The sequence below is a fragment of the Notolepis coatsorum genome (assembly GCF_963971535.1).
Source record: "Notolepis coatsorum genome assembly, contig: SCAFFOLD_937, whole genome shotgun sequence".
NCBI lineage: Eukaryota > Metazoa > Chordata > Actinopteri > Aulopiformes > Paralepididae > Notolepis > Notolepis coatsorum.
Window position 1 is genome coordinate 37,501 of NW_028168960.1, and position 27,500 is coordinate 65,000.

The 27,500-nt window shown below is 46.6% G+C and overlaps 1 protein-coding gene across 1 annotated transcript in view; it reads right to left on the minus strand.

The window, feature by feature from the left end:
* Nucleotides 1-27,500, minus strand: part of LOC311248818 (rho GTPase-activating protein 39-like) — a gene marked incomplete at both ends in the record, with an annotated part of 68,484 nt that overhangs the window by 34,698 nt on the left and 6,286 nt on the right. The window contains one exon of the mRNA XM_084339643.1: nt 20,123-20,322. Within this exon, the coding sequence (XP_084195769.1) occupies nt 20,123-20,322 (200 nt within the window). The remainder of the gene's footprint in view (nt 1-20,122; nt 20,323-27,500) is intronic.

Below are 27,500 nucleotides of genomic sequence, written 5' to 3' on the forward strand. Positions count from 1 at the left end.
GTCTCATCTCTCAGATAAAGGCAGGTCTACAGAAGTCTCTCTCTCTCAGATAAAGGCAGGTCTACAGAAGTCTCTCTCAGATAAAGGCAGGTCTACAGAAGTCTCTCTCAGATAAAGGCAGGTCTACAGAAGTCTCTCTCTCAGATAAAGGCAGGTCTACAGAAGTCTCTCTCTCAGATAAAGGCAGGTCTACAGAAGTCTCTCTCTCAGATAAAGGCAGGTCTACAGAAGTCTCTCTCTCAGATAAAGGCAGGTCTACAGAAGTCTCTCTCTCTCAGATAAAGGCAGGTCTACAGAAGTCTCTCTCTCTCAGATAAAGGCAGGTCTACAGAAGTCTCTCTCTCAGATAAAGGCAGGTCTACAGAAGTCTCTCTCTCAGATAAAGGCAGGTCTACAGAAGTCTCTCTCTCTCAGATAAAGGCAGGTCTACAGAAGTCTCTCTCAGATAAAGGCAGGTCTACAGAAGTCTCTCTCTCTCAGATAAAGGCAGGTCTACAGAAGTCTCTCTCTCTCAGATAAAGGCAGGTCTACAGAAGTCTCTCTCTCAGATAAAGGCAGGTCTACAGAAGTCTCTCTCTCAGATAAAGGCAGGTCTACAGAAGTCTCTCTCAGATAAAGGCAGGTCTACAGAAGTCTCTCTCTCAGATAAAGGCAGGTCTACAGAAGTCTCTCTCTCTCAGATAAAGGCAGGTCTACAGAAGTCTCTCTCTCAGATAAAGGCAGGTCTACAGAAGTCTCTCTCTCAGATAAAGGCAGGTCTACAGAAGTCTCTCTCTCTCAGATAAAGGCAGGTCTACAGAAGTCTCTCTCTCTCAGATAAAGGCAGGTCTACAGAAGTCTCTCTCAGATAAAGGCAGGTCTACAGAAGTCTCTCTCTCAGATAAAGGCAGGTCTACAGAAGTTCTCTCTCAGATAAAGGCAGGTCTACAGAAGTCTCTCTCTCAGATAAAGGCAGGTCTACAGAAGTCTCTCTCTCTCAGATAAAGGCAGGTCTACAGAAGTCTCTCTCTCAGATAAAGGCAGGTCTACAGAAGTCTCTCTCTCAGATAAAGGCAGGTCTACAGAAGTCTCTCTCTCTCAGATAAAGGCAGGTCTACAGAAGTCTCTCTCTCAGATAAAGGCAGGTCTACAGAAGTCTCTCTCAGATAAAGGCAGGTCTACAGAAGTCTCTCTCAGATAAAGGCAGGTCTACAGAAGTCTCTCTCTCAGATAAAGGCAGGTCTACAGAAGTCCTCTCTCTCAGATAAAGGCAGGTCTACAGAAGTCTCTCTCTCTCTCTCAGATAAAGGCAGGTCTACAGAAGTCTCTCTCTCAGATAAAGGCAGGTCTACAGAAGTCTCTCTCAGATAAAGGCAGGTCTACAGAAGTCTCTCTCTCAGATAAAGGCAGGTCTACAGAAGTCTCTCTCTCAGATAAAGGCAGGTCTACAGAAGTCTCTCTCTCAGATAAAGGCAGGTCTACAGAAGTCTCTCTCTCTCAGATAAAGGCAGGTCTACAGAAGTCTCTCTCTCAGATAAAGGCAGGTCTACAGAAGTCTCTCTCTCAGATAAAGGCAGGTCTACAGAAGTCTCTCTCTCTCAGATAAAGGCAGGTCTACAGAAGTCTCTCTCAGATAAAGGCAGGTCTACAGAAGTCTCTCTCTCTCAGATAAAGGCAGGTCTACAGAAGTCTCTCTCTCTCAGATAAAGGCAGGTCTACAGAAGTCTCTCTCTCAGATAAAGGCAGGTCTACAGAAGTCTCTCTCTCAGATAAAGGCAGGTCTACAGAAGTCTCTCTCAGATAAAGGCAGGTCTACAGAAGTCTCTCTCTCAGATAAAGGCAGGTCTACAGAAGTCTCTCTCTCTCTCAGATAAAGGCAGGTCTACAGAAGTCTCTCTCTCTCTCAGATAAAGGCAGGTCTACAGAAGTCTCTCTCTCTCAGATAAAGGCAGGTCTACAGAAGTCTCTCTCTCTCAGATAAAGGCAGGTCTACAGATGTCTCTCTCTCAGATAAAGGCAGGTCTACAGAAGTCTCTCTCTCAGATAAAGGCAGGTCTACAGAAGTCTCTCTCTCTCAGATAAAGGCAGGTCTACAGAAGTCTCTCTCAGATAAAGGCAGGTCTACAGAAGTCTCTCTCTCAGATAAAGGCAGGTCTACAGAAGTCTCTCTCTCAGATAAAGGCAGGTCTACAGAAGTCTCTCTCTCTCAGATAAAGGCAGGTCTACAGAAGTCTCTCTCAGATAAAGGCAGGTCTACAGAAGTCTCTCTCTCTCAGATAAAGGCAGGTCTACAGAAGTCTCTCTCTCAGATAAAGGCAGGTCTACAGAAGTCTCTCTCTCAGATAAAGGCAGGTCTACAGAAGTCTCTCTCTCAGATAAAGGCAGGTCTACAGAAGTCTCTCTCTCAGATAAAGGCAGGTCTACAGAAGTCTCTCTCTCTCAGATAAAGGCAGGTCTACAGAAGTCTCTCTCAGATAAAGGCAGGTCTACAGAAGTCTCTCTCTCAGATAAAGGCAGGTCTACAGAAGTCTCTCTCAGATAAAGGCAGGTCTACAGAAGTCTCTCTCTCTCAGATAAAGGCAGGTCTACAGAAGTCTCTCTCAGATAAAGCAGGTCTACAGAAGTCTCTCTCTCAGATAAAGGCAGGTCTACAGAAGTCTCTCTCAGATAAAGGCAGGTCTACAGAAGTCTCTCTCTCAGATAAAGGCAGGTCTACAGAAGTCTCTCTCTCTCAGATAAAGGCAGGTCTACAGAAGTCTCTCTCAGATAAAGGCAGGTCTACAGAAGTCTCTCTCTCAGATAAAGGCAGGTCTACAGAAGTCTCTCTCTCTCAGATAAAGGCAGGTCTACAGAAGTATCTCTCTCTCTCTCTCTCAGATAAAGGCAGGTCTACAGAAGTCTCTCTCTCAGATAAAGGCAGGTCTACAGAAGTCTCTCTCAGATAAAGGCAGGTCTACAGAAGTCTCTCTCTCAGATAAAGGCAGGTCTACAGAAGTCTCTCTCTCAGATAAAGGCAGGTCTACAGAAGTCTCTCTCTCAGATAAAGGCAGGTCTACAGAAGTCTCTCTCTCTCTCAGATAAAGGCAGGTCTACAGAAGTCTCTCTCTCAGATAAAGGCAGGTCTACAGAAGTCTCTCTCTCAGATAAAGGCAGGTCTACAGAAGTCTCTCTCTCAGATAAAGGCAGGTCTACAGAAGTCTCTCTCAGATAAAGGCAGGTCTACAGAAGTCTCTCTCTCTCAGATAAAGGCAGGTCTACAGAAGTCTCTCTCTCTCAGATAAAGGCAGGTCTACAGAAGTCTCTCTCTCAGATAAAGGCAGGTCTACAGAAGTCTCTCTCTCAGATAAAGCAGGTCTACAGAAGTCTCTCTCAGATAAAGGCAGGTCTACAGAAGTCTCTCTCAGATAAAGGCAGGTCTACAGAAGTCTCTCTCTCTCAGATAAAGGCAGGTCTACAGAAGTCTCTCTCTCAGATAAAGGCAGGTCTACAGAAGTCTCTCTCTCTCAGATAAAGGCAGGTCTACAGAAGTCTCTCTCTCTCAGATAAAGGCAGGTCTACAGAAGTCTCTCTCAGATAAAGGCAGGTCTACAGAAGTCTCTCTCAGATAAAGGCAGGTCTACAGAAGTATCTCTCTCTCAGATAAAGGCAGGTCTACAGAAGTCTCTCTCAGATAAAGGCAGGTCTACAGAAGTCTCTCTCTCAGATAAAGGCAGGTCTACAGAAGTCTCTCTCTCTCTCAGATAAAGGCAGGTCTACAGAAGTCTCTCTCAGATAAAGGCAGGTCTACAGAAGTCTCTCTCTCAGATAAAGGCAGGTCTACAGAAGTCTCTCTCTCTCAGATAAAGGCAGGTCTACAGAAGTCTCTCTCTCAGATAAAGGCAGGTCTACAGAAGTCTCTCTCAGATAAAGGCAGGTCTACAGAAGTCTCTCTCAGATAAAGGCAGGTCTACAGAAGTCTCTCTCTCAGATAAAGGCAGGTCTACAGAAGTCTCTCTCTCTCAGATAAAGGCAGGTCTACAGAAGTCTCTCTCTCTCTCTCTCAGATAAAGGCAGGTCTACAGAAGTCTCTCTCTCAGATAAAGGCAGGTCTACAGAAGTCTCTCTCAGATAAAGGCAGGTCTACAGAAGTCTCTCTCTCAGATAAAGGCAGGTCTACAGAAGTCTCTCTCTCAGATAAAGGCAGGTCTACAGAAGTCTCTCTCTCTCAGATAAAGGCAGGTCTACAGAAGTCTCTCTCTCTCAGATAAAGGCAGGTCTACAGAAGTCTCTCTCTCAGATAAAGGCAGGTCTACAGAAGTCTCTCTCTCAGATAAAGGCAGGTCTACAGAAGTCTCTCTCTCAGATAAAGGCAGGTCTACAGAAGACTCTCAGATAAAGGCAGGTCTACAGAAGTCTCTCTCTCTCAGATAAAGGCAGGTCTACAGAAGTCTCTCTCTCTCAGATAAAGGCAGGTCTACAGAAGTCTCTCTCTCAGATAAAGGCAGCAGAAGTCTCTCTCTCAGATAAAGACAGGTCTACAGAAGTCTCTCTCAGATAAAGGCAGGTCTACAGAAGTCTCTCTCTCAGATAAAGGCAGGTCTACAGAAGTCTCTCTCTCTCTCAGATAAAGGCAGGTCTACAGAAGTCTCTCTCTCTCAGATAAAGGCAGGTCTACAGAAGTCTCTCTCTCTCAGATAAAGGCAGGTCTACAGAAGTCTCTCTCTCTCAGATAAAGGCAGGTCTACAGAAGTCTCTCTCAGATAAAGGCAGGTCTACAGAAGTCTCTCTCAGATAAAGGCAGGTCTACAGAAGTATCTCTCTCTCAGATAAAGGCAGGTCTACAGAAGTCTCTCTCAGATAAAGGCAGGTCTACAGAAGTCTCTCTCTCAGATAAAGGCAGGTCTACAGAAGTCTCTCTCTCTCTCTCAGATATAGACAGGTCTACAGAAGTCTCTCTCAGATAAAGGCAGGTCTACAGAAGTCTCTCTCAGATAAAGGCAGGTCTACAGAAGTCTCTCTCTCTCAGATAAAGGCAGGTCTACAGAAGTCTCTCTCTCAGATAAAGGCAGGTCTACAGAAGTCTCTCTCAGATAAAGGCAGGTCTACAGAAGTATCTCTCTCTCAGATAAAGGCAGGTCTACAGAAGTCTCTCTCTCAGATAAAGGCAGGTCTACAGAAGTCTCTCTCTCAGATAAAGGCAGGTCTACAGAAGTCTCTCTCTCAGATAAAGGCAGGTCTACAGAAGTCTCTCTCTCAGATAAAGGCAGGTCTACAGAAGTCTCTCTCTCTCTCAGATAAAGGCAGGTCTACAGAAGTCTCTCTCAGATAAAGGCAGGTCTACAGAAGTCTCTCTCTCTCAGATAAAGGCAGGTCTACAGAAGTCTCTCTCTCTCAGATAAAGGCAGGTCTACAGAAGTCTCTCTCAGATAAAGGCAGGTCTACAGAAGTCTCTCTCTCTCTCAGATAAAGGCAGGTCTACAGAAGTCTCTCTCTCAGATAAAGGCAGGTCTACAGAAGTCTCTCTCTCTCAGATAAAGGCAGGTCTACAGAAGTCTCTCTCTCAGATAAAGGCAGGTCTACAGAAGTCTCTCTCTCTCAGATAAAGGCAGGTCTACAGAAGTCTCTCTCAGATAAAGGCAGGTCTACAGAAGTCTCTCTCAGATAAAGGCAGGTCTACAGAAGTCTCTCTCTCTCAGATAAAGGCAGGTCTACAGAAGTCTCTCTCTCAGATAAAGGCAGGTCTACAGAAGTCTCTCTCTCAGATAAAGGCAGGTCTACAGAAGTCTCTCTCTCTCAGATAAAGGCAGGTCTACAGAAGTCTCTCTCTCAGATAAAGCCAGGTCTACAGAAGTCTCTCTCTCAGATAAAGGCAGGTCTACAGAAGTCTCTCTCTCAGATAAAGGCAGGTCTACAGAAGTCTCTCTCTCTCAGATAAAGGCAGGTCTACAGAAGTCTCTCTCTCTCTCAGATAAAGGCAGGTCTACAGAAGTCTCTCTCTCTCAGATAAAGGCAGGTCTACAGAAGTCTCTCTCTCAGATAAAGGCAGGTCTACAGAAGTCTCTCTCTCTCAGATAAAGGCAGGTCTACAGAAGTCTCTCTCTCAGATAAAGGCAGGTCTACAGAAGTCTCTCTCTCTCTCAGATAAAGGCAGGTCTACAGAAGTCTCTCTCTCTCTCAGATAAAGGCAGGTCTACAGAAGTCTCTCTCTCTCAGATAAAGGCAGGTCTACAGAAGTCTCTCTCTCAGATAAAGGCAGGTCTACAGAAGTCTCTCTCAGATAAAGGCAGGTCTACAGAAGTCTCTCTCTCAGATAAAGGCAGGTCTACAGAAGTCTCTCTCAGATAAAGGCAGGTCTACAGAAGTCTCTCTCTCTCAGATAAAGGCAGGTCTACAGAAGTCTCTCTCTCTCTCAGATAAAGGCAGGTCTACAGAAGTCTCTCTCTCAGATAAAGGCAGGTCTACAGAAGTCTCTCTCTCAGATAAAGGCAGGTCTACAGAAGTCTCTCTCTCTCAGATAAAGGCAGGTCTACAGAAGACTCTCTCAGATAAAGGCAGGTCTACAGAAGTCTCTCTCTCTCAGATAAAGGCAGGTCTACAGAAGTCTCTCTCTCTCAGATAAAGGCAGGTCTACAGAAGTCTCTCTCTCAGATAAAGGCAGGTCTACAGAAGTCTCTCTCTCAGATAAAGACAGGTCTACAGAAGTCTCTCTCAGATAAAGGCAGGTCTACAGAAGTCTCTCTCTCAGATAAAGGCAGGTCTACAGAAGTCTCTCTCTCTCTCAGATAAAGGCAGGTCTACAGAAGTCTCTCTCTCTCAGATAAAGGCAGGTCTACAGAAGTCTCTCTCTCTCAGATAAAGGCAGGTCTACAGAAGTCTCTCTCTCTCAGATAAAGGCAGGTCTACAGAAGTCTCTCTCAGATAAAGGCAGGTCTACAGAAGTCTCTCTCAGATAAAGGCAGGTCTACAGAAGTATCTCTCTCTCAGATAAAGGCAGGTCTACAGAAGTCTCTCTCAGATAAAGGCAGGTCTACAGAAGTCTCTCTCTCAGATAAAGGCAGGTCTACAGAAGTCTCTCTCTCTCTCTCTCAGATAAAGACAGGTCTACAGAAGTCTCTCTCAGATAAAGGCAGGTCTACAGAAGTCTCTCTCTCAGATAAAGGCAGGTCTACAGAAGTCTCTCTCTCTCAGATAAAGGCAGGTCTACAGAAGTCTCTCTCTCAGATAAAGGCAGGTCTACAGAAGTCTCTCTCAGATAAAGGCAGGTCTACAGAAGTCTCTCTCAGATAAAGGCAGGTCTACAGAAGTCTCTCTCTCAGATAAAGGCAGGTCTACAGAAGTCTCTCTCTCTCAGATAAAGGCAGGTCTACAGAAGTCTCTCTCTCTCTCTCTCTCTCAGATAAAGGCAGGTCTACAGAAGTCTCTCTCTCAGATAAAGGCAGGTCTACAGAAGTCTCTCTCAGATAAAGGCAGGTCTACAGAAGTCTCTCTCTCAGATAAAGGCAGGTCTACAGAAGTCTCTCTCTCAGATAAAGGCAGGTCTACAGAAGTCTCTCTCTCTCAGATAAAGGCAGGTCTACAGAAGTCTCTCTCTCTCTCAGATAAAGGCAGGTCTACAGAAGTCTCTCTCTCAGATAAAGGCAGGTCTACAGAAGTCTCTCTCTCAGATAAAGGCAGGTCTACAGAAGTCTCTCTCTCTCAGATAAAGGCAGGTCTACAGAAGACTCTCAGATAAAGGCAGGTCTACAGAAGTCTCTCTCTCTCAGATAAAGGCAGGTCTACAGAAGTCTCTCTCTCTCAGATAAAGGCAGGTCTACAGAAGTCTCTCTCTCAGATAAAGGCAGGTCTACAGAAGTCTCTCTCTCAGATAAAGACAGGTCTACAGAAGTCTCTCTCAGATAAAGGCAGGTCTACAGAAGTCTCTCTCTCAGATAAAGGCAGGTCTACAGAAGTCTCTCTCTCTCTCAGATAAAGGCAGGTCTACAGAAGTCTCTCTCTCTCAGATAAAGGCAGGTCTACAGAAGTCTCTCTCTCTCAGATAAAGGCAGGTCTACAGAAGTCTCTCTCTCTCAGATAAAGGCAGGTCTACAGAAGTCTCTCTCAGATAAAGGCAGGTCTACAGAAGTCTCTCTCAGATAAAGGCAGGTCTACAGAAGTATCTCTCTCTCAGATAAAGGCAGGTCTACAGAAGTCTCTCTCAGATAAAGGCAGGTCTACAGAAGTCTCTCTCTCAGATAAAGGCAGGTCTACAGAAGTCTCTCTCTCTCTCTCAGATATAGACAGGTCTACAGAAGTCTCTCTCAGATAAAGGCAGGTCTACAGAAGTCTCTCTCAGATAAAGGCAGGTCTACAGAAGTCTCTCTCTCTCAGATAAAGGCAGGTCTACAGAAGTCTCTCTCTCAGATAAAGGCAGGTCTACAGAAGTCTCTCTCAGATAAAGGCAGGTCTACAGAAGTATCTCTCTCTCAGATAAAGGCAGGTCTACAGAAGTCTCTCTCTCAGATAAAGGCAGGTCTACAGAAGTCTCTCTCTCAGATAAAGGCAGGTCTACAGAAGTCTCTCTCTCAGATAAAGGCAGGTCTACAGAAGTCTCTCTCTCAGATAAAGGCAGGTCTACAGAAGTCTCTCTCTCAGATAAAGGCAGGTCTACAGAAGTCTCTCTCTCAGATAAAGGCAGGTCTACAGAAGTCTCTCTCTCTCTCTCAGATAAAGGCAGGTCTACAGAAGTCTCTCTCAGATAAAGGCAGGTCTACAGAAGTCTCTCTCTCTCAGATAAAGGCAGGTCTACAGAAGTCTCTCTCTCTCAGATAAAGGCAGGTCTACAGAAGTCTCTCTCAGATAAAGGCAGGTCTACAGAAGTCTCTCTCTCTCTCAGATAAAGGCAGGTCTACAGAAGTCTCTCTCTCAGATAAAGGCAGGTCTACAGAAGTCTCTCTCTCTCAGATAAAGGCAGGTCTACAGAAGTCTCTCTCAGATAAAGGCAGGTCTACAGAAGTCTCTCTCAGATAAAGGCAGGTCTACAGAAGTCTCTCTCTCTCAGATAAAGGCAGGTCTACAGAAGTCTCTCTCTCAGATAAAGGCAGGTCTACAGAAGTCTCTCTCTCAGATAAAGGCAGGTCTACAGAAGTCTCTCTCTCTCAGATAAAGGCAGGTCTACAGAAGTCTCTCTCTCAGATAAAGCCAGGTCTACAGAAGTCTCTCTCTCAGATAAAGGCAGGTCTACAGAAGTCTCTCTCTCAGATAAAGGCAGGTCTACAGAAGTCTCTCTCTCTCAGATAAAGGCAGGTCTACAGAAGTCTCTCTCTCTCTCAGATAAAGGCAGGTCTACAGAAGTCTCTCTCTCTCAGATAAAGGCAGGTCTACAGAAGTCTCTCTCTCAGATAAAGGCAGGTCTACAGAAGTCTCTCTCTCTCAGATAAAGGCAGGTCTACAGAAGTCTCTCTCTCAGATAAAGGCAGGTCTACAGAAGTCTCTCTCTCTCAGATAAAGGCAGGTCTACAGAAGTCTCTCTCTCAGATAAAGGCAGGTCTACAGAAGTCTCTCTCAGATAAAGGCAGGTCTACAGAAGTCTCTCTCTCAGATAAAGGAAGGTCTACAGAAGTCTCTCTCTCAGATAAAGGCAGGTCTACAGAAGTCTCTCTCTCTCAGATAAAGGCAGGTCTACAGAAGTCTCTCTCTCAGATAAAGGCAGGTCTACAGAAGTCTCTCTCTCTCTCAGATAAAGGCAGGTCTACAGAAGTCTCTCTCTCAGATAAAGGCAGGTCTACAGAAGTCTCTCTCTCTCAGATAAAGGCAGGTCTACAGAAGTCTCTCTCTCAGATAAAGGCAGGTCTACAGAAGTCTCTCTCAGATAAAGGCAGGTCTACAGAAGTCTCTCTCAGATAAAGGCAGGTCTACAGAAGTCTCTCTCTCTCAGATAAAGGCAGGTCTACAGAAGTCTCTCTCTCTCTCAGATAAAGGCAGGTCTACAGAAGTCTCTCTCTCTCAGATAAAGGCAGGTCTACAGAAGTCTCTCTCAGATAAAGGCAGGTCTACAGAAGTCTCTCTCTCTCTCAGATAAAGGCAGGTCTACAGAAGTCTCTCTCTCAGATGAAGGCAGGTCTACAGAAGTCTCTCTCTCTCTCAGATAAAGGCAGGTCTACAGAAGTCTCTCTCTCAGATAAAGGCAGGTCTACAGAAGTCTCTCTCTCTCTCAGATAAAGGCAGGTCTACAGAAGTCTCTCTCTCAGATAAAGGCAGGTCTACAGAAGTCTCTCTCTCAGATAAAGGCAGGTCTACAGAAGTCTCTCTCTCAGATAAAGGCAGGTCTACAGAAGTCTCTCTCTCAGATAAAGGCAGGTCTACAGAAGTCTCTCTCAGATAAAGGCAGGTCTACAGAAGTCTCTCTCTCAGATAAAGGCAGGTCTACAGAAGTCTCTCTCAGATAAAGGCAGGTCTACAGAAGTCTCTCTCTCTCAGATAAAGGCAGGTCTACAGAAGTCTCTCTCAGATAAAGGCAGGTCTACAGAAGTCTCTCTCTCAGATAAAGGCAGGTCTACAGAAGTCTCTCTCAGATAAAGGCAGGTCTACAGAAGTCTCTCTCAGATAAAGGCAGGTCTACAGAAGTCTCTCTCTCTCTCTCAGATAATCTAACGGCAGCGGCATGCCGGCGCCGCTTCCTGGTGTAGACGGGGAGTGAATCCATACGCGCTCAACGTCCAAAGAAATAGTCTTCCACACATTTAAGCTCCGTTATCAGACACCGATGTGGTGACCCGATTTAATTAGAATAAGTAGGTTACATGGGAGGGTTGATCACAGCGATCCTAAACGTCATATAACCTGGTCTAATTGCTTAAAGTGTTTCCTAAATAAGACTAATCTAAACAGTTTCCGAAAGCGTCCTGAAGCGCTGAAGCGTTCTAAGCATTCTAAAGCGTTAAGCTTCCTAAGCGAGCGGTAAGAAAATCATATGCCTTCCCCATCGGCTACCGCCCACAGCTGATTCCTATCACCTATTTAATGATCTCTGCCGCGCCGTGGCCGATCACCTGACAGGTGCAGGTGATCCGCTCACAGCGCAACAGAGTCCACCCAACAGGCTACACAGAATCATAACATTCCCCTCAATCATTACATTCCCATAAATCATTACATTCCCACAACTCATTACATTCCCATAAATCATTACATTCCCATAAATTGTAACCTTCTAATAATGATAATAATAATAGTAATAATGATAATATTAATACTAATAATAATAATAATAATCAATAACAAAAAACACTCATTCGGCCTTTACACCGGCCCCTAATTGTGTTTACACAATTACAAAATAAATAACATGGCCAGGTGAGTGTTCATTTACGGCTGGCAATCCTCCTTTTGGCTCCAGTAGTAGGCACTGGTTGAACCTTCGTCATTTGGAAAGGCTTCCTGGATCCGTCCGAGCGGCCAGGGTTCCTGGGCGCTGTGTAGTCCACTATAATGGCTGAAGCACAGTCCTTACCGGCCCCATTATCTTCACCAAGCCTCACCTTTGGCTCTTTAACCGGTGTGGCTGATGCTCCTGCTCGTGTTTGCCATCCATAATGGATATGATAATGTTCATTCCGAGTCCATATTCTGGTCTTCTGGACATTCCATGTTACAAAATAATAAATCTTCATAGCGATGATTAATTCATAACTTAAAAGAGTCCATAATAAACTTAAATGTCTTAATGATGCATATTCCTTGGTCTTAATTGGGTATTTATTGTCGTGTGATCAATACACCAATGCATCATGTTCACATTCTTGTGTTTGTGTTTCCTTTTCTCAAGGTCAAGGCCTTGTCAGGACCTTGGTCAGCCTCCCCTTTACCCTACCAAAGTGGGCTGAAAGGGGGGGGGCTTGAGAGTCCACAATCCACCTCACTCCAGAGATTGCCATGGTGGTGCCTTGGAATGATGATGTGAATCAAGCACCACTCATGTCGTCTTCTCTTTCTTCTTTTATGATACACCTTGTACCAGACATGGCTATCTTCTTTGTTTAGCTCTTGAAGAGGTACATTCTCTGTGCTGTTAGATATGCCAGTCTTCTCTTTGCACTTAGATCTTCCAGAGTTGTCTCTGCTCTGAGATCTTCCAGACTTGTTTTTTCTCTTAGATCCTCCAGAGTTGTCTCTGCTCTGAGATCCTCCAAACTTGTCTTTTCCCTCCACCACTACTCCTCTCTTGTTCTTAGTCTTCTTGGGCTTGATGTCCTCTTCTTCATCCCATTTACTTTTCTTGACCTTGTTTTTAGTCTTGATTTTCCTAGGTTTGAAGTCGATTCCTGTCACGTCATCTCGCTCCCTCTTCAGAGACTTCTGGTGTTTAGGAGAGTGGTAGGGGTCCTCTTCATGCTCAGACTTCATATTCTTCTTATGTGAACTGTTCTCTTCCAATACAGAACTGTTCTCTTCCTTCTTAATCTTGCCGTCTGGTGACTTCACTTTCTCCTTCTTTCTCTTGTTCTTGTACTTGTCCTTGTCCTTCCGTTTATCCGTGCCGTCATCTTTGCGCTCTGCATCCTTCATGAGCTTATTTTGCAGGTGCGTGGAAACCTGAGCCACCTGTGGCTTGGTGGCGGCTGTCTGCTGCCGTTTCAGCTGTTGTCTTTGTTTGCCGTCAAGGAACTTCACTTTCTCCTCTGGCTTCTTCTTCAGCTGAGCCTGGCTGGCTGCAGACTTCGGGGTTGGTGCCATCTGGACTTGGTTCTGTTGCTGGTTCTGCTGAGCCTGGAGAACCAGGCCCTGGGCTAGCTTCTGTTGTTGTTGCTGTTGGTGTTGTTGCTGCTGTTGTTGCTGCTCTTGCTGCTGTTGTTGCTGCTGTTGCTGTTGTTGCTGCTGCTGTTGCTGCTGGCGTTGTTCTTGCTGCTCTTGTTGCTGCTGGCGTTGCTGCTCTTGTTGCTGCTGGCGTTGTTCTTGCTGCTCTTGTTGCTGCTGGCGTTGCTGCTCTTGTTGCTGCTGGCGTTGTTCTTGCTGCTCTTGTTGCTGCTGGCGTTGCTGCTCTTGTTGCTGCTGGCGTTGTTCTTGCTGCTGTTGTTGCTGCTGGCGTTGCTGCTCTTGTTGCTGCTGGCGTTGTTCTTGCTGTTGTTGCTGCTGGCGTTGCTGCTCTTGTTGCTGCTGGCGTTGTTCTTGCTGTTGTTGCTGCTGGCGTTGCTGCTCTTGTTGCTGCTGGCGTTGTTCTTGCTGTTGTTGCTGCTGGCGTTGCTGCTCTTGTTGCTGCTGGCGTTGTTCTTGCTGCTCTTGTTGCTGCTGGCGTTGCTGCTCTTGTTGCTGCTGGCATTGTTCTTGCTGCTCTTGTTGCTGCTGGCGTTGCTGCTCTTGTTGCTGCTGGCGTTGTTCTTGCTGTTGTTGCTGCTGGTGTTGCTGCTCTTGTTGCTGCTGGCGTTGTTCTTGCTGCTCTTGTTGCTGCTGGCGTTGCTGCTCTTGTTGCTGCTGGCGTTGTTCTTGCTGTTGTTGCTGCTCTTGTTGCTGCTGGCGTTGTTCTTGCTGTTGTTGCTGCTGGCGTTGCTGCTCTTGTTGCTGCTGGCGTTGTTCTTGCTGCTCTTGTTGCTGCTGGCGTTGCTGCTCTTGTTGCTGCTGGCGTTGTTCTTGCTGCTCTTGTTGCTGCTGGCGTTGCTGCTCTTGTTGCTGCTGGCGTTGTTCTTGCTGTTGTTGCTGCTGGCGTTGCTGCTCTTGTTGCTGCTGGCGTTGTTCTTGCTGCTCTTGTTGCTGCTGGCGTTGCTGCTCTTGTTGTTGCTGGCGTTGTTCTTGCTGCTCTTGTTGCTGCTGGCGTTGCTGCTCTTGTTGCTGCTGGCGTTGCTGCTGGAGTTGTTCTTGCTGTAGTTGCTGTTGTTGTTGCTGTAGAGACACGAGGTAGGCCCTCTCCTGTTGAAGCTGTCTCTGCAGCCGCAGAAGTTGTCGCTGATCCTCAATCCGTCTACGCTTGTACTTCCGCTCTCTCTCCTCTCTTCTCAGCTGCTCTTTGCAGGCAGGCATGTCACTTGGGTTGACAGAGTCAGAGTAAAACTGTTTCTTGTCAGCCGGTCTGGCCTCCTGTTGCTGTTGCTGGTGGCTAATTAGCTGGAGCTGCTCCTGCTCCTGCAGCCTTAATTTAACCTTTAATTCAGCCTTTAAATTAGCCTCCTGCAGCCTTAATCTATCCTCTAATTCAAAATGTTCCATTACTTTGATTTTGGCTTTTGATACAGAGATGTCGGTATCAATTTCCAACATCTCCCTCTCTGCCTTTAATGCAGCTCTCTTTAGACTAAATTCAGCATTTAAATTAGCCTCTACTGCAGCTCTGTTATGGCTTAATTCAGCCTCTAATGCAGCCCTCTTTAGACTAAATTCAGCCTCTACTGCAGCTCTGTTTAGACTTAATTCAGCCTCTACTGCAGCTCTCTTTAGACTATATTCAGCCTCCATTTCCGCTTGTGTCAAATCCATGTTCTCTGTTTCAATATCTGGCATCTTGTGTCAAATCCATGTTCTCTGTTTCAATATATGCCGCTTGTGTCAAATCCATGTTCTCTGTTTCAATATCTGCCGTCTTGACATCTAGTCTATATTTATCGACCAGTTCTTAAGACAGCTTTATAATTTGGCTTATATTCCACGGCGCCGTTTGCGCGCGCCACGTACGCAGTAGTGTCTATACCATTCATACACTCTACTCACGCACGTTCCGTTTGTTGTCCTCGAGCCGGGAGGGAGGATCCTCCCCTCTTGGTGGTGATGCTTTCGTTGATCGATCCTGTTGCTGATCACAGGCAGCGATGTCCTCGGGCTGTGATCATTCACTGTGCTGGTGTGGATCGATTCCTTCCTGCTGATCGATGATCTTTGATTGTCTCTCACAACAATGCTGGATCCTTGTTGTCAGTCCTCTTGCGAGTCCTCCTCCGGTGTTGTCCTTATTGACGCGCGCCTCTGCCTTGGGTCGCGTCAATATCTGCGCGAGTCCTCTTTCACTTTATTGAAGCTGGTTGGGGTTCAATAAACATGATTTTCTTACTTAATCTAGCGGCAGCATGCCGGCGCCGCTTCCTGGTGTAGACGGGGAGTGAATCCATACGCGCTCAACGTCCAAAGAAATAGTCTTCCACACATTTAAGCTCCGTTATCAGACACCGATGTGGTGACCCGATTTAATTAGAATAAGTAGGTTACATGGGAGGGTTGATCACAGCGATCCTAAACGTCATATAACCTGGTCTAATTGCTTAAAGTGTTTCCTAAATAAGACTAATCTAAACAGTTTCCGAAAGCGTCCTGAAGCGCTGAAGCGTTCTAAGCATTCTAAAGCGTTAAGCTTCCTAAGCGAGCGGTAAGAAAATCATATGCCTTCCCCATCGGCTACCGCCCACAGCTGATTCCTATCACCTATTTAATGATCTCTGCCGCGCCGTGGCCGATCACCTGACAGGTGCAGGTGATCAGCTCACAGCGCAACAGAGTCCACCCAACAGGCTACACAGAATCATAACATTCCCCTCAATCATTACATTCCCATAAATCATTACATTCCCACAACTCATTACATTCCCATAAATCATTACATTCCCATAAATTGTAACCTTCTAATAATGATAATAATAATAGTAATAATGATAATATTAATACTAATAATAATAATCAATAACAAAAAACACTAATTCGGCCTTTACAGCAGGTCTACAGAAGTCTCTCTCTCTCAGATAAAGGCAGGTCTACAGAAGTCTCTCTCTCAGATAAAGGCAGGTCTACAGAAGTCTCTCTCAGATAAAGGCAGGTCTACAGAAGTCTCTCTCTCTCAGATAAAGGCAGGTCTACAGAAGTCTCTCTCTCAGATAAAGGCAGGTCTACAGAAGTCTCTCTCTCTCAGATAAAGGCAGGACTACAGAAGTCTCTCTCAGATAAAGGCAGGTCTACAGAAGTCTCTCTCAGATAAAGGCAGGTCTACAGAAGTCTCTCTCTCAGATAAAGGCAGGTCTACAGAAGTCTCTCTCAGATAAAGGCAGGTCTACAGAAGTCTCTCTCTCTCAGATAAAGGCAGGTCTACAGAAGTCTCTCTCTCTCAGATAAAGGCAGGTCTACAGAAGTCTCTCTCTCTCAGATAAAGGCAGGTCTACAGAAGTCTCTCTCTCTCAGATAAAGGCAGGTCTACAGAAGTCTCTCTCTCAGATAAAGGCAGGTCTACAGAAGTCCCTCTCTCAGATAAAGGCAGGTCTACAGAAGTCTCTCTCTCAGATAAAGGCAGGTCTACAGAAGTCTCTCTCAGATAAAGGCAGGTCTACAGAAGTCTCTCTCAGATAAAGGCAGGTCTACAGAAGTCTCTCTCAGATAAAGGCAGGTCTACAGAAGTCTCTCTCTCTCAGATAAAGGCAGGTCTACAGAAATCTCTCTCTCAGATAAAGGCAGGTCTACAGAAGTCTCTCTCTCAGATAAAGGCAGGTCTACAGAAGTCTCTCTCTCTCAGATAAAGGCAGGTCTACAGAAGTCTCTCTCTCTCAGATAAAGGCAGGTCTACAGAAGTCTCTCTCTCAGATAAAGGCAGGTCTACAGAAGTCTCTCTCTCTCAGATAAAGGCAGGTCTACAGAAGTCTCTCTCAGATAAAGGCAGGTCTACAGAAGTCTCTCTCTCTCAGATAAAGGCAGGTCTACAGAAGTCTCTCTCAGATAAAGGCAGGTCTACAGAAGTCTCTCTCTCAGATAAAGGCAGGTCTACAGAAGTCTCTCTCTCAGATAAAGGCAGGTCTACAGAAGTCTCTCTCTCTCAGATAAAGGCAGGTCTACAGAAGTCTCTCTCTCTCAGATAAAGGCAGGTCTACAGAAGTCTCTCTCTCTCTCAGATAAAGGCAGGTCTACAGAAGTCTCTCTCTCAGATAAAGGCAGGTCTACAGAAGTCTCTCTCAGATAAAGGCAGGTCTACAGAAGTCTCTCTCAGATAAAGGCAGGTCTACAGAAGTCTCTCTCTCTCAGATAAAGGCAGGTCTACAGAAGTCTCTCTCTCAGATAAAGGCAGGTCTACAGAAGTCTCTCTCTCTCAGATAAAGGCAGGTCTACAGAAGTCTCTCTCTCAGATAAAGGCAGGTCTACAGAAGTCTCTCTCTCAGATAAAGGCAGGTCTACAGAAGTCTCTCTCTCTCAGATAAAGGCAGGTCTACAGAAGTCTCTCTCTCTCAGATAAAGGCAGGTCTACAGAAGTCTCTCTCAGATAAAGGCAGGTCTACAGAAGTCTCTCTCAGATAAAGGCAGGTCTACAAAAGTCTCTCTCTCAGATAAAGGCAGGTCTACAGAAGTCTCTCTCTCAGATAAAGGCAGGTCTACAGAAGTCTCTCTCTCAGATAAAGGCAGGTCTACAGAAGTCTCTCTCTCAGATAAAGGCAGGTCTACAGAAGTCTCTCTCTCAGATAAAGGCAGGTCTACAGAAGTCTCTCTCTCTCAGATAAAGGCAGGTCTACAGAAGTCTCTCTCTCAGATAAAGGCAGGTCTACAGAAGTCTCTCTCTCAGATAAAGGCAGGTCTACAGAAGTCTCTCTCAGATAAAGGCAGGTCTACAGAAGTCTCTCTCTCAGATAAAGGCAGGTCTACAGAAGTCTCTCTCTCAGATAAAGGCAGGTCTACAGAAGTCTCTCTCTCAGATAAAGGCAGGTCTACAGAAGTCTCTCTCTCAGATAAAGGCAGGTCTACAGAAGTCTCTCTCTCTCAGATAAAGGCAGGTCTACAGAAGTCTCTCTCAGATAAAGGCAGGTCTACAGAAGTCTCTCTCTCAGATAAAGGCAGGTCTACAGAAGTCTCTCTCTCTCAGATAAAGGCAGGTCTACAGAAGTCTCTCTCTCAGATAAAGGCAGGTCTACAGAAGTCTCTCTCAGATAAAGGCAGGTCTACAGAAGTCTCTCTCTCTCAGATAAAGGCAGGTCTACAGAAGTCTCTCTCAGATAAAGGCAGGTCTACAGAAGTCTCTCTCAGATAAAGGCAGGTCTACAGAAGTCTCTCTCTCAGATAAAGGCAGGTCTACAGAAGTCTCTCTCTCTCAGATAAAGGCAGGTCTACAGAAGTCTCTCTCTCTCAGATAAAGGCAGGTCTACAGAAGTCTCTCTCTCTCAGATAAAGGCAGGTCTACAGAAGTCTCTCTCTCTCAGATAAAGGCAGGTCTACAGAAGTCTCTCTCTCTCAGATAAAGGCAGGTCTACAGAAGTCTATCTCTCTCTCTCAGATAAAGGCAGGTCTACAGAAGTCTCTCTCAGATAAAGGCAGGTCTACAGAAGTCTCTCTCTCAGATAAAGGCAGGTCTACAGAAGTCTCTCTCTCAGATAAAGGCAGGTCTTCTATTTTGAATGAATTAATGAAGTTTATTTGTCGGTCTTGTTTACAGACAATTCAAACACACCCATGTGGACTTACAATTTTTTTTTAATAAAATCACAAATGTACATATTCGAGGCAAGCTCACACAAAATCCAAAATCAACGACCAAAAAGGAACAGGCTGAAGCACATGCTTATGTTTGCCTATCCCTTCGAAATTCTTAAAAACTAAATATATTTGAACCCTTTCACTGCCGCACTACCAAGCGGTTAACCCTTTCACTGCGACAATACACAGAAGGTTAACCCTTTCACTGCCACACAAAAGCCGACCGTCGGTTGTGTGATAGTAAAGGGTTAACCTTCTGTTGTGTGGCAGTGAAAGGGTTAATATAAGAAAGAAAAACTTTAAATATGCTGCAAGATATAATTTTTTTAAAGAAAAAAACAAATGTTTGATGTTTTTACTCAAAACTGTACTCCTGAATTATTTTAAAGGGGACATGTACTATAAATGTCATTGTTCAGTCTCTAGCATTGTATTATAGTAATAGGAGTTAGTATCAATGTGTTTTAGTGTCTAAATACCATATTGGCGGATTGCTCTGATTCAGCTCAGATAATTTCCTGCTCCAGTAAATTAGTCCATCCTGATTTGAAGGCCTGAGTCACGTCATTCAGGCTCTGGGTAGAAGACAGTGATGTGATTGGCTCTGTGGTTGTAGCTAATGCCCGCCCACAATCTACATAGACTAGACAGCGAGTGGAAAACCACTTCCTCATACTGCGAGGCAGTGAAACCCGACACCTCTGCATACTCTGGAGGGAGAGAGAGAGAGAGATAGAGAGGGAGAGAGAGAGGGAGAGGGAGGGAGAGACAGAGAGAGAGATAGAGAGAGGGAGACAGAGAGAGAGGGAAGGAGCACTTGGGGGGGGGGGGGGCCTGCCGCGCCGCAGGGAGAGAAAAAAACGAAAGGAAGAGACGGCCTGTCTTTTTTTTCTCTCTCTCTCTCTCTCTCGCACCCCCCCCCTCTCTCTCTCTCTCTCTCTGTCTACCAGTCGCAGACTGTGTGGACTGACTGTCACTCAAAGTGCTTATGGGCGGAGCCAGGCCACAACAGCCTGAAATCTTGAAGCTGGAAAATTATGGTTTTGAGTACTTGATTAGAAATATAAAACAATGGGCGGTTAGGTGGCGTAGCGGAGATTGCGTTCGTCACCAACCCCGGAGCTGTGAGCTGGATTCGCCTGTTCGAATCCAGCTCACAGCTCCGGGGTTGTCACCAGCTTGGCTGGCCGTTCACACTAATACAATTGGCAGTATTAGAGGGTGGGAGAAGCTGGCGGGTTGGGTCCGGGTCGTTGTAAACAGCGACTCCTACAGTTCGGTCGGGGCACCTGCTAAGCGCGGATAGGATCTAAGGGGGGTAGTGTGATCCTTCCACACGTTACACCCTCTCAGTGAGAGTCCGCGCTGCCAGGTGAAAAGAAGCGGTTGATTGGCTGGACGTGTGTCGGAGGAAGCACGTGATAGCCTCCACTCTCCCAGATGATCTGACTGTGGGGGGTAAGTGCGCAGCGACCAGGAAGGGGATTGGGAATTGGCATAACGACTAACATTGGGATGGGAGAAAATCGGAGGAAAATGGAGGGGGAAAAAGATCAATAAAAAATAATATATATATATATATATAAAACAATGAATTTTTTTGAAAAAAAAACTTACAGATGTCTTCAATAGACTAACAGGAATTGTGTAAAGTTGCCCAAATAGTGCTAGGAATAGCAGTACATGTCCCCTTTAAATTCCCTAAGAAGTACACAACTTCAACCCGTAAACTATTTGAATATAGTTGATGTTCCTCTGGGGCGGTCCTCACCTGAAGATGCCCTCTGTCTGGTCTCCGTTGAGGCCCAGCACCTCCTCTGAGAGGCGGGTCTGGACCCAGGGGAGCTGGCGCTCTGGGTAGCGCTCCTTCTGCAGCGACATCACCTCCTCCAGGGAAGAGCCAAACATGGAGGGGCTGAAGATAGCATTCCTAGCATGCTTTATCTCCTCCAGACAGGGCTTCTGTACACCCTGGGGGGGAGGGAGAGAGAGAGAGGGATAGAGAGAGAGAGAGAGAGAGAGAGAGAGAGAGAGAGAGAGAGAGAGAGAGAGAGAGAGAGAGAGAGAGAGAGAGACTTTTGATGTTCTTTTATTAAAACATGTCAACTAAAAACAATAGAGACACAAAACTCTCATGGCATCTTCATAAAAACAACACACACACCCGCACACTCACCCGCACACACACCCACACTAGGGGTGGACGGTATGGTCTAAAATTTATATCACGGTATAATTTGAAGCATAGACGGTAACGGTATATATCACGGTATCAGTGTTTCCGTTAGAATAATTTTTTTTGCCTGATAGGCAGGCTATATAAAGAATGACATCCTCAAGGCTTGTAGATTTATAATATTTTAACTTAAAACTAGGCTACTTTTGCGTATAAAGTCATTATATTCCAAATAAAATAAGTCCCGAGTCGAGACTCCGTGCTGCTCCCATTGCAAACAGCGGGGCTGGATTTTGCTAGAAGCATATGTAGCTGCAGAGCCGCAGAGCCAGTGGCTCTTTCAGGTCGTTCAGCCGTTTGGTGGGGGGGCGCTGTTGAGCGGACCTGTGACCAGACCTGAAAGAGCCACTGGCTCTGCGGCTCTGCAGCTGCATGCTATTTCGCAAATCCACTGCTGCAGCCGTCCTCCCGTCGTTATCATAACACTACACACATATCATAATGTTTACAGCAAACTGTAGTTGATCACCAGGTATGTTTTATTAACGTAGAATAATTCATATAAGAAAAACGATAGGTAAGATCTCTTACCTTTCTCCACTGGTTAAAAATGCCAGGAACTGAAATTGAAACTTGCTGTGCGCCGCGGTGATATGTGTTTATTATGAAATGACAATTGCGTGTTGACACGCCCACTGCGCCCACTGCGCGAAGCCTCCTAAATAACTTTTTCCAGTTTGCACATATCTATTATCTATGACTAATTCGATCTATTTTTAGGGGCAAATGCGATTGAAATAGTCGCGCTGTGGTTACATGACGTCATTGCTATTTTAGAGCTGCACTACCGGTTACACGGTATAGTCAAAATCCATACCGTAGAGCAAATTCATACCGTTTATACCGTATACCGTTTATACCGTCCACCCCTAACCCACACACACACCGCACGCACGCACACACCCACACACACACCCACAACCACCCCAACAAACCCCAAAAACCTCCTCCAGCACATAAAAACCACTTGACATTCAAATGCATATGTTCAGCCCCTCCCCCCCCACAGTACCCATTGCATTCCCCAGTCCCCAAGCACTCTCCACCCGGTCCCTGCCTCTCCCTCTGGATCTCCACCATGCTCTCCTCCACAGAGTCCCTCACGATGAACTTGGTGACGACCACGTTCTTGGTCTGCCCAAAACGGTGGCAGCGGTCCACACCCTGCTGCTCCGATGCAGGGTCCACGCCGGGTCCATGAGGTAGACGTGGGAGGCAGCGGTCAGGTTAAACCCAACCCCTCCAGCCTTGAGTGACAGGAGCATGATGACGAGGCCGCCGCGGCTGGGGCTCTGGAACTCCCTGATGACCTGGGCCCGCCTCTTCTGAGTCAATCTGCCGTCCAGACGCACAAAACTGAAACCATGGTCCCTGAATGGGGTCTCTAGTATGGTGAGGAAACGTGTGAACTGAGAGACCACCAGACTCTTGATGCTGCCGTCCTCATCGCGCACCCTGAGCAGGTTGTCCACAGGGAGCGAAATTAACTTTTTGACTCACCGGCCAGTGGCGGGTAGATGGGAAGAATCTACCCGCCAAGCAGATTTCTTACCTGCCAACTTTTTTTTGATAAAAAAAAAATTATTATTATTTTATATAATTTTTTTTTAATAAAATATATATATATTATATAATCATACTTGTAGTTGTATTATCTGCGAGACATCGCCACCTCGCTGTCTGCAAACAGCTCCACTGTCTGTGTGTATACTCGAGTGGCCTCCAGCTCCAGCAAGGATTCTCCGGCGCTACAGCTGTACCCTAAACTCTTACATTCAGCATGAAAGGATTCTCCTGCGCTGCACCTGGACCCTAGTCAGCAGCGCTGCAGCCCTCATGGGATGTAACTGGACACTTTCTGCAACAGTTGTTGATGTCGTGAGCTATCAGTAGCTAGCCAGCTGGATAACGTTACACAATGCCTCATGTATTAAACTAAAAGTGAATAGTTGACTGGGTCATTTTGTAACAGTAGCTAACATCAGCTCACGGAGGTCTCTCTGACTAGACTAACGTCAGTCACGGTGACTGTGTGTTTACATGCAGCATACAGAAACAGGTAGGGGAGGTTTAGGAGCAGCAATGCACTGCGTGTCTGTGCTCAGACAGCGAGTGAGAACTCCGCTCAGAATTGGATCATGATTTTCGGTTTTCACATGACCATTTGATTGGCCGCCACACGGCGGGCAGACCTCATAGTGGGAGGCGCCAAACGTATAAACTGAGCGCAAATGGCGGGTGGCGCTCTCTAGTTTCGCCCCCTGGTTGTCCATCAGAGCTTTAACCTCCTCCTCTTCCATCTCCTGTGGGAACTCCACCAGCCGACTGGCCCTGATCTCACCTCGACAGCGAGGACAGCGCGCATGTTCCTGCTCCGTGCTGACGACCAGAGTGATGCAAGAGCGGCAGTAGACATGAGCACAGTGTGCGATGACAGGCAGGCGGACCGACTCCAGGCAGACAGAACACTCCTCGTCTGAACCGCTGGACAGGCCCGCCCCAGGCGCTCCACCAGACGCCCCCGCAGCTTGTTCACCTCGCTGCTCTTGGTGCGCCGGAGGGTGATGCACTTCACCAGGGTCTGGAGGTTCTGCAGGCCAGTCTTGTCGCCCTGGGTGACCGGCCTCTGGATCACTCTGTCCCACCACACCTTCACCTCCTTTTGCGATGTAATATTGACCCAAAGTCCAGGAGAGAACAGGACAGCCACCCCTGCACTATTATTAGTGCCATGACTCATCACCAATCCCCCCCTCCAACTGAGTCCCCAGTCAACCTCATTACCCACATCACTATGGGTCTCTTGTACAAAAATAACATTTAAATGTTTCTGTTTTGCATAATCAGAAAACAGCCCCCCTTTCACACCATCCCCAGCACCATCAATCCGAAGGACCTCCATGTGAAAAAAGAGGGAGAAAACAGAGAACAAGAACCAGAAAAAGAAACCCACCAGCAGATGTGCACCATACAGTCCATACATTATACACCTGTATTTGATGACAATCTTTTCCTGACATTAGTAGCCCACTTATTCAGTCGGAACTTCCTCCTGGGTGTCATCATTAAACCCCCACCTGTGACCTTGTTAGCATGCATCACAGACCTTAAAAACCTTTCTTGATCTGGGAAAAAACGTCCCAATGGAACATTTTTCCTGTTTTTGGTTTCCCTAAGAAACCGGGTGAGCTCCCTTGCAGTATACATTCCCTCCTTTTCCAAATCCTCACCCCCATCACCAGATACCAATGCCTCTTCCTCAGACCCACTCTCCCTCTCCTTAGCACCCCCCCCTAAATCCATCCCCTCCTCACCCACCAGTGTGCTCCCCTCAACTTCAATCTCCTTCCCATTCCGACCCCCCCCCCTCCCCCACTTTGTCCCCCCCTCTCTCCACAACACCACTGGCCTCTGCGTCAGCTTCATTCCCCCCTACATCCACGGGGAAAGGGGCCCCCCCCTCCATCTGATGAACCTAGCACCGGCCCTGGCTGTGCACCTGTTTCGGGAGCATGCTTCCCCCCTGCAGCTTCTCCCTCCAGCACCAGCCCCCCCTGTCTCAGTATCACTCTCTACTCCTCCTGCAGCTTCTCCCTCACCACCAGCTCCTCTGTCCCATTATCACCCTCTCCTCCTCCTGCAGCTTCTCCCTCCAGCACCAGCCCCCCTGTCTCAGTATCACTCTCTACTCCTCCTGCAGCTTCTCCCTCCACCACCAGCCCCTCTGTCTCACCAGTAATATCCTCCACTCCCCCTGTATCTGCCTGTTGCTCTGCAGTGTTTACCACATTAACCTCTACTATTTTTTCATTTGGCTGACGCGATGCCCCTCCCGCTGCGCACTTTGGATGCGGACAAGCGAATCGCTTATGTCCAATATCCCCGCACTCAAAACAGCGCAAGCTGTCAGTACTCGCATACACAGCATACAAGCTCTCCCCAAACTTCACAGTGAAACTAGCATTTAACGTTTGGTCTGCGCTTTTCAAATACATAAACACTTGCCTACGCAACGAGAGTACATGCTTCAGCCCAGGTTCCTTACACCCAAGAGCAATAGGTCTGAATCCACTCGCAAACCTCCCGAAGCGAATCAGCTCCCTCGACAGAGCCTCGTCTTTGATAAACGGAGGTACATTCGACACGACTACCCGTGTAGCGGGAGCCGACAGCGGCGATACGGCCACAAGCACATCCCTCACAAAAATGCCACTCGCAATTACTTTGCTTACCAAACTTTCCTTTTTCAAAAAACCACCACAGCCTTATTCATCCGCGATGCATAAGCGAGATTTTCGCATCCTACCTGCTCGCCGACAGCTTTCAAAACCTCTTCCACCGTAGCAGTCCCCTCGGGGACACACCTCACCCCGTGTCTGAGCGACACCGACTCAGTCCTGCTGACTGCGAAGCCATGTCACCGGCCTGCAGCGCGCCGCCTCCACTCACCAAACAATACACTCGCCTCCAACACTGTACACTTGCACCAGTTACCCTGATAGGAAAAAAAACCCAGAAAACCACACCTCACTGTGCACATAAATAAGAAAAATAAGAACCAAAAAAAGGGAAAAATAGAAGAATAGAAGAAACCTCCACAAACACCTCCGCTCACGTCAATCTCACTCCCAGCACCCTGAGAGAGAGAGAGAGAGAGAGAGAGAGGGAGAGATAGAGAGATGGAGAGAGAGAGAGAGAGAGAGAGAGAGAGAGAGAGAGAAGAGAGAGAGAGAGAGAGAGAGAGGGAGAGAGAGAGGAAGACAGAGAGACAGAGAGAGGGAGGAAGACAGAGAGAGAGAGATAGGGAGACAGATAGAGAGAGATAGGGAGACAGATAGAGATATGGAGACAGAGAGAGATATAGGGAGACAGAGAGAGATAGAGACAGAGATAGAGGAAGACAGAGAGAGAGAGAGAGAGAGAGAGACAGAGAGAGATAGGGAGACAGAGAGAGAGAGACAGAGACAGAGAGAGAGAGAGAGAGAGAGAGAGAGAGAGAGAGAGAGAGAGAGAGAGAGAGAGAGAGAGAGAGAGAGAGAGAGAGAGAGAGAGGAGAAAGAGAGAGAGAGAGATAGAGAGAGAGAGAGAGAGAGAGAGAGAGAGAGAGAGAGAGGGACGACAGAGAGAGGGAGGAAGACAGACAGAGAGAGAGATAGGGAGACAGAGAGAGATATGGAGACAGAGAGAGATAGGGAGACAGAGAGAGAGGAAGACAGAAAGAGATAGGGAGACAGAGAGAGATGGAGACAGATAGAGATAGGGAGACAGAGACAGAGAGAGAGAGAGAGAGAGAGAGATTTTTTGATTTTATAAAACAATTTTTTTTTACTAAAACTACAAATGATGCAACAAACCATTCAAAATAAATACTTTACAAAAAAAAAAAAAAAATCAATTAGGGACAACGATGCTGAAACTGAACTAAATTGTCATTTGAATTTCCCCATGGAAAAAAAAACTCTAAGTGATCTAAGGTTCTGGGTGCATCAGAGAGAGAGACACCGGAGAGGCACTGTAGAAACTGTAGTTCTGAGAAGAGCGTCTCTAGCTTCACCTTTCCCTGTGTGGTACAACACATCAGGCCTTAAACTGTAGTTCTGAGAAGAGCGTCTCCAGCTTCACCTTTCCCTGTGTGGTACAACACATCAGGCCTTTGTGTGTGTGTGGCAGGCTACAGTCAAATCTTTTCCTGTGGAGAAACAGGGCCGCCTCAGCAGATGACCCTCCTCCTTCAGCCTTATCGTGTATGCTCCTAAAGTTCACCAGTTGTATACCACAGGGCATCGATGATGTCAGGGGCTGAAAGGAGAGCAGGGGGACTGAGATGCTCTCTGGACTGACATCCTTATTAGACAGTTTGTTACCCGTGCCACCCTGTCCGAGGCCTCCTTTGTCTTCCTGGTTCAGACGCCGCTCCAATATCACCTCCAGCTCCCCCGTGCAGAGACTGGCAGCCCCCAGTGACTTCCCATCGAGCAGAATGATTCGAGAGCTCAAGTCCCGGATGTAACCCATTCCGAACATAGGGTAGAAACTAGCCAGCAAAGGCAGCTTGGCCATCATCCTCCGAGGCTGGATCTGGAAACCGTTGAGGTCGGTGTAGAACGTGTTGAGCCCCACAGTCATACTTTCCAACCCTTGAACATGGTAAAGGTGCTGGTAACATAAAATGATGTCAGAGAAAACATCCCCCCCTGGTGACTCTGATGAGAGGTTTGCTGAAGGAGTATGGCGTGGCCTTCCCATCGGGCATGAACCGATACGCTCCGCTCCTGTCTCTGCTGGACATGGTTTCATCCCACAGAAACTGGACCTCAACCTTGTGTCCCGACCCGCCCTCCAGAAAACGAAAATCCTCCATAAGCCCAGTGTTCCACAAATGTATATGAGTATACTCGATGATCAAAAAAGTTTCAGCCTCCTGGCCCCGGTAGTGGGACACCTTGTAATGTTCAGACCTAAGTGACAGCACACCAGTCCAGTCAATTTGTAAAAAATCATATTCTGCTTCCTGGGCGATGCCCGACAGCGCCTCACTGACACGATAAATAGACATACCTAAAACTGGGAAACTCTCTTCATGTCCCTTGCCCCATACAACAACAAAAAAAATTCCACTCTAAAAACACTTCTCATTAGAAATAAAGAGTAAACAAAAAAAAACAAAAACAACAAAACTATACTGAGTCCACTCCGTCCTCTACCTTTCTGAGGTCCCGCTGTACCTTCTGTAAAAAAAATTTCATCCTGTATATATCTGTTTCAGCAAAACGTCCATCTCCTTGAAACCTCATATTTTCCTAGCTGACATAATAAAAAACTCCTTATCTGGAAAGAATTGTGCTATCTCTACCCCTTCCTGTTTTTTGTTGTCCGTAAAAACATTTTCATCGCCTCCAATGAATAGCAAGTA